General features: G+C 36.0%; 1 protein-coding gene across 1 annotated transcript in view; it reads right to left on the minus strand.

Moving 5' to 3' along the window:
* Positions 1–12581, minus strand: part of ESR1 (estrogen receptor 1) — a 179337-nt gene that overhangs the window by 57546 nt on the left and 109210 nt on the right. Inside the window, 1 exon segment of the mRNA XM_066546961.1 lies at positions 4303–4419. Within this exon segment, the coding sequence (XP_066403058.1) occupies positions 4303–4419 (117 nt within the window).

Genomic DNA, 12581 nt, shown 5'->3' on the forward strand with positions numbered 1-12581 from the left:
AAGACCGTTGCACTGAACCAGTCTGACTTAGAGGTGGATAACCATTTCAAAAGAATGTAAGACAAAAACTGAAGCCTAGAGACTCCAATCTCTAGGAGTTAATGAAAGTGTCTACAGTCCAATGGCATGTGGTTTTAGCACCCTGTTACAGCTAGCAGAGAGTTTCACTCCCTGGGCTGTATCACAGTAATTTCTGAAGCATTCTCAGGCAATTTGCGAGGGCAACACTGCAGGATGTAGGCTTCAAATGTGCTGTAACACTCTAATTTCATTATCACGACAAACAGTACACAGAATCTTCTCTCTACAACCTGAGATTTCAGGCTCTTCAAGGACAGTAAATACCCCATGTCATATACAAAGTCACCATCTGAATGTAGCACATGAGCACTCAAATCCTTGATAGACACATTTCCTATGATTTGATGCTAGGAAGCCATCAGCATTTAACATTTGAAATAATTATGTAGGGGTCAGGGTGGTTAAACATGGACTATCAGGCAAATAATGGATTTTCCTTTAGTATCTGGCATTTAGCATTATGGCATTTTTTTGCCATAGCCACGAATCCCATTAGGACCCTGTTGCTCTTATCCCACACAGCACTTAAATCTGTCTTGTCACACATTGAAAGGAGGGGAAGAATGCAGCATGCTAATTACTAGAAACCCTCATTCACTTACCACACTATAAAAATAATTATTAAAAACCAAAAAAACAAGGTGCTTTTGGTTTCGTAAAATTAGGGTCTTTGGGCCCAAGTCACCAGAAAACTTTTAAAACAATGGAGAAACAGAGAACTAGGTCTGTATCGGAGCAGGGGTCACCTGCACTTTACATATGGTTGGAGATTCAGGGTTGCAGCTGCTGTAACAACTCTATTTGAAAGCTGGCACCCTGCATCATGTGAAAGTTGGAGTACACTTCCCCAAACCAGGACAGAAACAAGCTTCAAGAAAAGCATAAGGAAATTGTAAACAAAAACAAGGCTTCTCCCCAGTGCTACAGAACAGAAGTAAAAGGGACATGGCAAGGTTCTTATTCGATGTGCCCGCTTTATCCTCAAGTACAAACAGGGGAGCACAGACTAATTAGTAACTCATAATTTTAAGGGTTTATCCAGAAAGAGAGAATGAAGTACTAGGACAAAATATAACAGCTTTAAATTATGCCTCAGATGCCCACCGCATCAGCAGAGATTCTTGCAGTCTAATTGTCTCTTGAAGCAGCACAGTAACAGATGCAGAAGGAAACACTTGCAAACACAAGAGGAGAGAGAAAAAAAATAACTCTTCAGTACTGAAAGAAGTTTTTAAAAGGCCCAAGAACAGGGAAGAAAAAAAAATCAATAAAATTTCCACAGGAACTCACAAGAGGAACTCATCAGTAAATGTTCCTTCCACACAGTTCAAGGGCCACTTGAAGCCTGCATTTTTTTCTGCATGAAGCCTCTAAAACATATTTCAGTTGTGTCCACTCTACTACAAATAATATATATGAACATTTTCAGTCTGCATTAAGTGACCTTCTGTGAGGAAAACTTCAGCAGCCATATTCTATATCGTATGTTTAGAATTAACCAGAGCCATTTAATGAAGATTTTGCCTACCTTCCACAATATTTACTGAAAGTACATATTTAATATCAGTTATTACTCATATCACTTAAATGGCAGATAAAAGTCATAAGTTGGCAACTTTTAAAATTTATTGAGAAACCTCAGCTAATTTAGTGTAGAATAAAAACTGGGATTACATTTGGGGGAAAGAAAGATTACATGTGTTTTCCACTATATCTAAAGGTTGTATCATCATAAGCAAATTGTGGAGACAGAGATAAAAGTGAGATAAGACACAAACAAATATTCAAGCGTATGATAGAATTGATGCCTTAAAAAACGGCAAATCCTTCAAAATGAACATAAAGTGATTTTTTAAATTAACAGATCCAATCACAAGAACTAGGAGTTTTTTGAGAACACTGTGAATCTTGAGCAAATCACAGAGCTACATTATTTTAGTATGTTGAAGAAAAGTTCCATTTTATTTATTAAAAGAGAAAATCTTCACAGCTCTCCTCAGAAAAAAAAAATAAAAATTAAAAACATTTAAACATTATCACTTAAAGTTAAGCCATATGGCATGATAAGAATATTTATTTAACCTTTAGCTTCATCTGAGAGAAATGTGACAATTATAAAGGTCTAGATTCAGAAGAGTTTAGGTTTAGATTTAGAAGAATTTAGAACGGTTTTTCTTCCCCACACATTCATGTGGCCAGTAGGGGATCAATGCTGACTTCAGAAAAACTTTTTATGTTTTACATCATGTACATTAACTTTACCTTCCTTGAAGTCATCTGCAGGCATGACAGATTTATCACTTTTAACTGAGGGATCTTGAGATTTTTTTCCCAAGACTTCCTAAAATAAATATTTTAAAACTCTTGCCTATGAACCAGTGATGAACTTCATGCATTATTAGTAGTACTATAAGAGCAGATACAATTTATGCTGATCCTGATCTCCTTGTTTATAAACTGTGAGTTTAGTTTCTTAAAGAAGAAAAACAACAGCAACAAAATAATAAACACTGACAAAAGAAACATCACAACACTGACTATTTTTGAACTGCCAGTTCCTGTAGTGACTATAAAAATCTTACAGCATTGTAAAAGGAAAGGAAAGGATGAAATCCAGATGAATTTTCTCAGGTGAGAACAACTGTATGAAATAACGATTCCAGAACATTTATATTTGAAAGAAAATTTGGAGAGAATTGCAGTATTTCTTTTGGACATTTTTAATCTAAAACAATGCTGGTTGAGACATCTTCACAGTTTTTATGAGAGTAAAACAGTTACATATAGAGTAGTCAAAAACCTATTAGAACTTGCATCCTAGAGAAGACATAAAACAACATAACACTGGCAGAGTGGATCATTAATTAAATACCCCTAAGTGTAATTGGATGTAAATGTGCCAAATGAAAAATGCAATGTCATCAACATAAAGCATAACTATAAATCCTAGCTATGATCGGCCATGTGTACAAAGGTCAAAGCTAAATCTGCATGTCATAGTCATGTATGGATTCTCTGTTTTTAGGGTGTCTTTCTTGAACTTCTATCTATTCCAGATCATACCTGTGATATTAACTACATACCCTTTGAATCGTTCTAGCCATATAAACCAGGATGTTCAGATCAATACATAAAATCTCATGAAAAAAAATCAACCGTTGTCTTAACTTCTAGAAGAAAAAGCAGATTTTACATCTTCCTCCTGCTTGCATCCCAAAATTGATATTATAAAATCAGTCTCAGCTCTTTCCTAATCCTTGAGTTGAGAAAAATGCAGATCCAATCTCAAGTGCAGCAACAACTGATCATTTTTCCTTTAGTCTTTCCCTTTTCCTCCTAAGATTCTCAGACTTGGCCTACCTTTGCTGGACTTATAAATGATTTGTTGAGGAAAGGACAAACGTGATGAACCCCTCTTCTCTCTTGTATCAGACTTTCTGTGGCATAAGTAAGTATTAGGTGTGCCAAAGAAAGGAAGAACCAGTCTGTAATCTAACTAGCTCTTTACACACAAAATACATGGGATCTAATCCTTTCTGCCCTGTGCACTAGTTTGCTAATTTTTTCCTATAGATACAGGTTTCCATACAGCTACTGATTACTCTTCATTGATAAAAGCAATGTGAAATTTTTAGCAGGCTACAACAAGCCATCATTATTACAAATCTTCTAGGAAAGTGGCATTAATCACAGCTGTTATAAAATGAGTAAGCCTTTAATATTGTTGGGTTAAATTAACTCGCATCTAAAATACGTGTACAGTACCAGAACAGAGAAATTAACTTTCCCTTCCAGGATTCACAGAACAAAAATTACATATCCAGAAGTTTATTTAACTAATATGGACTGATTTGAGACTACCAATGCTCTTCCCACTGAACTGCAAAATGCTGCAAAATCTTGGGTTAACTTTCATTCATCAGGATCTGAATCCTACCATGAGAGACCAAAGAACACTGAGTTAAAAATAATAACAGAGGAATTCTAATTATGTTGAAATCAATGGTCCTCTTATTTTTCATGCAGATTTGGACAAGATAACATGATATTCTGGAGCTTTTAATTTTTTACTTAATGAAATAATTTTGGTTTAATAGACTGCAACTCAATAAAATCAGTAGCTCCCTCCTTTAGTTAGAAACCATACCAGCTGCCCAATGAAGTTAAAAGACAGGAAGGTAGACAGTAATGCTAAAGATTTGATGATGGCTGTGTACATACCACCTTTCATCATCCCCACTTCGTAGCATTTTCTCAGTCGGCAGGCCTGGCAACTCTTCCTTCTGTTCTTGTCAATGGTGCACTGGTTAGTAGCAGGACACATGTAGTCATTGTGCCCTGTAAAACCAGAGGGAAAGTAAGGACACAGCTATACACAGACATAACAAAAATTACTATAACATCTTGGGGAAAAAAGTAGGGTTACCATCATAACCTCTCGTAAAAATGTTGATACAGATTTTGAAACTAACATCTGTATGCCCCACGTTGATTTGCAAATTCTTTAAATTAAAACTTCCGTAGACTAATTAAAATAGTGAACAATTAAAGCAACCACAAAAGAGGATCTATTAATATGAACAAGCGCCTTGACTTCCTTGCTCTCAGGCTGAGAAATACACCACCATCTGGTTTTGTGTGCCTGTGCTGATGTTTAAGCAATAGACTGCACAAAATGAGGTTTACGAAATTAAAAAGATTTTATCTGTGACAGTCAGTTCCAGTAAAGAAACAAACAGCAACATAGAACAGAAGCAAAAATCCTCAAATAATTAATTGTACCTCAGGGATAAATCAGTCACTAATTCCAGCTGCATGTCTACTGCTTTGTGCAAAAACTTTCTGACATGACAAATTCTAAAATTACCACACACTGAAACCAAGATTGTTACTGGCATCTTCTCCTTCAGAGCTCCTCTTCCTCATTTCTTACTCTCTTTAGCATTTGGTAGTGCCAAAAAGCACCTATTCCATTTGCTTTTAACAAAAGTGTGATTAAATCTGCTATAAAATTATTTGCCAACCATTGACAAAAGTTAGCAAGGATGAAAAAGCCTCTTCAAAACTCTCTCCTTGGTGCTCTGTATTCATCTGATCATAACTAAGGTACAGCACACACATTAAAAAAAGAAAAAAAGTTACTGCAGAACTGTTTGTTCTTTCTTTGAGGTCAAGGGATCAGCTTGAGGTAAAGTAGGGTGGAGGTTTCACAGAGGCCTTGGTCTCATCAAATCATCTATCCTTGACTACAAATTAGAAAATAGAGTAAAAATTGCTATCAGATTACACCAGGAGCATCTGCTCTCTAATGCTGCATAACTGGGATCTCATCAAAATAAGTAGCCAGTCTCTAAACTTGTTACTAGGGGAACAGCTGACTATGCCCTGTCTCAAACAGACAGAACTATTATTTTTTAGGTCTACTGGATAGAACAAAATAATACTGGAAAAGTCTGTATCCATATGCTTTGCTCCACTACTGCAGTAAACAGGTACAACTGTACCACCATCTCAACCCAGCATGAGAGAACGCTTTAATTTTCAGTTCCTCTGGTAGGATACAGACTGTTCTGTATCTGGTTCAAAACCTTTAACATGTAAGGAAATAAAAAAAATCAAGTCAGAAAGAAAAGAGCCTCAACCACCTATGCAGTATCTACAGAGAAAAGGAGCCAAAAAAAAAAAAACCCAAAAAAAACCAAAAAAAGGCCATATTTTTTAGAAAATGCACTTATATTGAATCACACTAAGCAGCAGTGAACAAGTGTAGCACCTGACTTCAATCACCTGCCTTGTTCATTAGGCAACTTTGGAAATACCACAAGATAAAGATGGAAAATTTTAATTACTCTTTTTAAAAACAAATAAGTACTTTGAAAGAATAGCTCATCTTCTTCCTGATGAAGTTAAAAGGTAAATTCACATGGTGAATGAGTGCAGGCTTTGAAATCAGCAAATAATTCAGAACATCATTTAGATCTCTCCAAAATGAGCAGATAAATCCCACTTAGGTTGAAGCTGAAATCATGCTAACCACCTTTGTTGGACTGGCTGATTTTTATAGTGTTCAAAGGTTAAAAAAAAAAAAGCGACAGACGTGACTGCATGCAAAAAGCAAAAATCAAGTGTAATCAATATCATCAGGGCAGCCATCCTATTTTTCTTATGCTTATGTGGGTGATAACCTTCTCCTTGGCTATGAATCTGTATTTATTTCTGCAAACCACAAGTGTTTGGAAATAAACACTTGGCTTGTAGAATAGTACATAAAATAATCCTATTTGTAATAGAGCTACAGTTCCTACATTCATATAATAATATTTTTCCTTTTGAAGAGTTTTATCATGAATTTACCATTTAAATGTTAGCATAATAAGTCTGTTTTCATGCACATGATCTGCACCTTAGACAATACACTATTCACTCAAAGTGCTTGATTGACTTCACAGAATAAAGAATGTAAAATCTGGCTGCTAAAAACAGAAATATCTGTGTGTGATGGGCATACTTCTTTAGATTGCAAGTATCATTGTTTAGCCTTTCAGATTGCCTGTAAATCTAGGGAAAAGATAATGCATTTAATATTTATCATAATTTTTGTTTTAAACATGACTTATCAACATGATTTATCAACATCCTTCAAGAGATGGGAAAACATGCTGATCTGAGAGTGAAATTAGCAAAATTTTCATACATGACAGCTGGGATAAAAAGGAAGGAAAGGAAAGCGAAATTGTAGACTTTATCCACACCTTAAGGTGCCAAACAAGACTGAAAATGAAAAGCAAAACCTTGGGAAAAATTACATTAAAAAGAAAAAAAAAAAGCACTTGGACATTACATAGATTTACCCAGTAAAAACAAATGTTGAATGTAAAATAAAAAGTAAAACCAATTTTAAGTTAAAGTGCCCCAATAAAACTGCACTTATTGGTTTTAAAATCATATATTTTCTTAACAGCTTCACAGAAGAACATAAGGTTATTTCTAAATCCTTTATAAGCACAGGTACACAAATTCACAGCTTAATTACTCTCAGATAAGGTCTTTGGATTTGGAATTTGTGTTCTCTTAGCAACTACTCAGCACTGCTGAGAAGATTAATCTTTCTGGTTTTAAACAAGCAAAACATTAGTAACATGACAATAAGGAAAAGAGTCTAGAAGGCTGTAAAACATACTTCATTTGCATCCAGTGAGGAAGTCCTCTTTTTCTGCATACCATAAGGAAAGATTATGAAATATCCCAAGTTAGTAGGGTCCTGCAAGAATCATCAAGTCCAGCTCCTGGCCCTGCACAGGACAGCCCCAACAATCACACCACATGCCCGAGAGCATTGACAGACATCAATCACAGAACCACTGATGAACGGGAGAGGAAGAGAGGTTAAAATTTGTATACTCTATGCTATGCCCTCAAGCTGTGTCATGGAGCTCACAGGCTGTGTTTGCCTTCTAGTGGAATCTTCTTGTCTTCACTTAGGTACAGCTGTAACTGCTCACATGAGCAGGTTATTCCAGCCAAATGGCTGATACCAAGCTCTTCTTAAACCTTTCCATATAGTAACAGGAAAAATTAAGAAATGAGGAGAATGGGAATGAGGATTACAAGCCTGCTGCCATCTCTCCAGTATTATAATGCATGAACTTATAAACTGAGAAAGAGTGATATAAATTTAAAAAGTCACTATTTAACTTTATAAATCTATAAATATTAAATTATATTTTCTACTCAAGCAAATAATTTTGACGTTTTTATTATTGGCCTTATCTTAAAATTTAATTTGGTGCTTCAACTACTATTTCAAGATTGTGATACCATGTGTAAAGTTTACTTTTACCCTGATCCAATTTTCTAATTCTAGACAACATAACAAAACAGAAAGGCTATTTTTTCCTCATGACAAATAAAAATAGACAAAAATACTGATCCAATCTTACAAAATCTGGCAAGGAGTATGACATCAAGTTTCTGTTTCCCTAGCTGATAAATCACAATTGTTTTAAGTCCTTGGCACATGATTAAAACAACAGCTGTGTTAAAGGGAAAAACTCCCACAATGTATTACTCACAACCATCTCAATATGATCTCTCCAGAGATGAAAAGCATTTTCAGAGAGAGTTATAGGCATGTCATGGCTATCTTATTCCCATAGACTTTGAATGAAACTCTTGTATTTTTAGCTTCCCATTTTATTTGAGCCAGAATGGGAAGGGGTAGAATTCTCCTAAAGAAAACTCCCACAACTATTATAAAGAGCCTAAGAAGCTAAAAATATTGCTCTCGAGTACTCAAAATACCATCAAATTTTATTTAAAAAATCGATGTAATTCTCTATTTTTATTCTAGGTATAACATCAGGTTTGGATCTTCAGTACCTGCATGGTTCCTGCTATCATACGTTTTTCAAGGAGGTGTGTGGTGGTTTTTGAACTGAGTTTTCTGCACTGAAATCTGTAAAACTAAAACCTCACTACAGGCAACAGCTGGTGTGCTAAATTATTATACTGCTCTTTGATACCAGTATTTTGACCAAAAAAAAAAAAAAAGAGACTGTTTTCTGCCTGTGTACCACTTTTTCCTGCAAAGCACAACCTAGTTATACCCTTCTTTAATTAACTTATATGTAATCTGTGATCCTTGGTTTGCTCCCTCATACCCTAACATCATCCATGCCCTATAGTATGAAGAGTCACCCATTTTATAATCAGAAGGGTCAAATGAGGTATCTTTGTCTCTTGTCCTGCATATCTCTAGCCACATTTTAAAATGGGAACAGCTGTGTAATCTGTCACATGCTCTAAAAGCAAGTGGAACTGTTTAGCACTTTCCTGCAAGACAAAAATTGCATGTTCTCTTGTAGTTTCTAAATGTAAAGTGCTTTTGTTTCTTATGTGAATATTTTGAGTTGCTGAAAGTCCCAGTCCTGAGCTAGAAGTAATGTGAGTTTTCAGATAAAATATTCACTAAACACTTGTAATAATGTTTATTAAACATGTAATAATGTTTAATTTTTTGTTGTAGTTGCTTGATATTGCACAACAGTCATATTCCAGAGGAAGTAAAACAACATTAAAGGTGATAATACAGGGTACATTAAGAACAGCTTATAAAAGCCAGGAATTCTATCTAGGAAGCAGGAAGAACTCTGGATTTGGCAGAGGAAAAACAAGTGACCATTTATAAAATCAGATAAGAGTCATTTCTCTACTTTCTATCAATGTGTGTTGCCCAACTTCACAAATGTTTTCAATATTGCCTACATTGGCACATCATATGTCAGCTAGGAATATATAGTTCAGATGACTTCAGAAAATCAGTGTCAGAGAAGAACTGTCAGAGTTCACTGTTACAATGGAAGATGATACTGAATAAGGCTCCATAGTGTCTGTCCAGAATCCAGCCAAATGTATTCCTCACAAATGGGTTGTGATCTGGAGTATTTCTTTTATTAATTGTTATTCATTTGTAGATGACATTTTTATGCATTACAAGAACAGAGGAAAGGCCAGACTACTCTTCTAGCCAGACTGAAATAAATGGCAGGAGAGTACAGAATAAGAATTCCAAATTACCTTGGCAAACTGGAGGTAGCACATGGGAAAACAACAGCACAAAAGCACAAAGTACAAAGGACTGGTAGAAACCTCTGCATTAAAATAGGGGTAATCATATGCTCAAAACAATGAGGAAAAGAAATTATTTCTTCTGCAGAAAAGTATACCTGACTTTATTCTGCATCACACATTGATTATGAGTGAAGAGTATCATGTTTTTGTAAATAAGGCAAACATTACAGTGTGATGGATACCATGTGATGGATGGGTTTGCAAGATAATCATATTACTCTGTTCAGTACTTGTGAAACACCATATTGAAGGAAATCATGCTTCAAGGAAAAAAGGAAACAGTAGAAAGTGGAGAACCTCCAAAGCAGAATAACTAGAAAATTAGAAGTCAAGAAAACAACATCTGTGAGAAAATGTTGAATAAACCTTTTTTCCTCAGGTTAGGTAAAACAGAATAATTTTTTTTTCAAGTGTGATAGCAAAATTCCATGATTTAAAGGTTGTTGCAGAAAGAAAGAGAACACTTTTTTTTTTTTTTGTGGCATGATTCTCAGGAAAAGAAGTGATGACCTTAACCTGCAGACAGGGAGATTCAAATTTCCCAGTAGCCTTCAAGATAAGATTGGATCAAGCTACAGGTTTTAAGAAGCAGATCAACATATATAAGGAATTGGTAGAAGTTGATCCTATCACAGGACAGAACGATGAGCTCAGGGTCCACTGCAGCTCTTTGATTTGCTTAGGCCTTGAAAAGTAAGAAAATATCCTGGATACAAACATCTTAAGCCACTATCACATCCATGCTGAATGCAGCACTTAAAATTTGCTAGAAAAGTACCACATTCCAAATTGTCTTACTAGAAAAAAAAGAGGTACTGACTCTTGCCTTTCAATAGCACTCAAATTTCTGACATGAGATCACCCTAAATTGCATAGCTGAAATTAAAAATGCATGTTAGAGAATGCAATCAAGAGCCAAAAAATGCAATCAAAGCACATATTTACCTCAAGGAACACTGGAGAAAAACTACTAAATGCACAAAAAGAAATCAAAAGAAGTTTCAGAAGAACCTGGCTGACCACCAGCAGTTAGAGCAGCCTCAATGACAGCTAAACCCAGATAGAATTTCCAAATCCACCTTTTCCAGCCTTCACACTTCCAACAGCCATCTCCAACTGGAACCATGTGTTTTCTACCCTGAGGCCAGATGCCCATCTGCAGCTCCCTGTTGATTGGCTGTGATTAACTCAGCTAAACTCACTGAGGTTCCTGTTCTGTAGTTTGGCTGACAGCTCATAGTACCAGTGTACAAGCAGTCTTATTAGGGAGTTTCTGCCTTCTTGGCTGCAGGATCTGAGCTGTTTTAAAACAGATTACAAAAATACCATCAAAACAGAAGACAAGAAGGGAAAATTAAAAGGAAGATCTCAGAAACCTCCCAGATTGACACTATTGCAATTGCTGCACTTTACCATTACCTAAACACTCACTTACTAACATGTTTTACCAGTAAAATTCTCTCGAACATGAAAATATGTATACATTACCACCCCTCTCAACATTACATACTTTCAACAAAGTACAGCTCTATCACTCTCAAATAAAAACAATTGGTAACACTCGAAGTCTACTGCCAAAACTCTCCCACTTGATGGTCAGAAGGCATAACTGCTAATTAAAATCCAGGTTCAAGGCACACAAGCAAAATACTTCCCAGCTTCAAGAATTCCTGTACTTTAGAGACCATTATATCTCCGATCAAGACATTAAAGGCAGGCCTCTGGAATTCCTCAGCAATTCATCCATTCTCAGAAGCCAACCTGTTCTGGTAATGCCTCCCATCATGGAATAATTTTTAACTGACTATATGTGAAATATCCCAGATATGAGCAAAAGCTGTGAATAAAAGCAGAGAAGATGCACCTGAAAAACATAAGAAAGGCACATGAAGGGGAAATAGAATTGGTGATTTCTAAAATGCTTGAGCAATTCTGGGATCAAGATACCTTGTAACATAAGGATTTACTCCTGATTTGTTCTGAATCTCTTGTGCTCCCTCTGGGGGTTTGCAGACACCCATATGTAGGCATTTGCTGGATGCTTGTCAGAGGTGGTATGAGTAATTCCTTCCTGTCTCATAGGGCTTGGTGGCCATCCAAAAAACAAGGGAATTAGAAGGGGGAAAGAATGTGTGAGTCACAAGGGGATTTTTAATTTGTAAATGGCATTTGTAAGGCTCGTGTTTAAATATATCATCCAATTCTGACATCCAGATTTTAGACAGGCTGTTATGGGTGTGGGGGAATGAGTAAAGGTGCAAAGATAATGGACTCAGAAGATAGAAAGATATACAGCAGGAGACTGAAACATTTTAGTTCACTTAAGATATCAAGGTGATTTGATGACTTGATGACCTAATTTTTAAGAACTTTCCACAGGAGAAAGATAGTAGTAGTAACTAAGACTGGCTCATGAAAGTGATGTAAAAGCCAAAGACACATAAGGGGTAGAGTAATATACATTAATTTGGTAGATTTTTAGTATATGGGAGGACAAATCATTAGAATAAGCCATCATTATGGCTCAAAAAAATGCTTGAGCCCGTGGGCATCTTGAATCTGGGCATATTCTAAAATATTTACCTCCATCAAGTTACTGGGCTTTGGAGATGGATAGCATATAAAGTTCATATTGAGAGAAGAGAGTTATTTATCTAATGGCCCTTCTTTGTCCTAAAATTCATAAATATTTTAGGAGAGAAGTACAGTGGGCTGTGGTGTGGCTCCTTTTTATGCTTCTGAAATCAGGTCTCTCAACTAAATACAATTCTGAAGGCTACACATGCTGGGGGAAGAGTAAAGCATTCTTCCATCACCAAGCAACGTGGTATCCTTGGTGTCCTGTGACTTTTCTCTACCCTGAAAGCTTG

Source organism: Molothrus aeneus, chromosome 3 (assembly GCF_037042795.1).
Source record: "Molothrus aeneus isolate 106 chromosome 3, BPBGC_Maene_1.0, whole genome shotgun sequence".
Lineage (NCBI taxonomy): Eukaryota > Metazoa > Chordata > Aves > Passeriformes > Icteridae > Molothrus > Molothrus aeneus.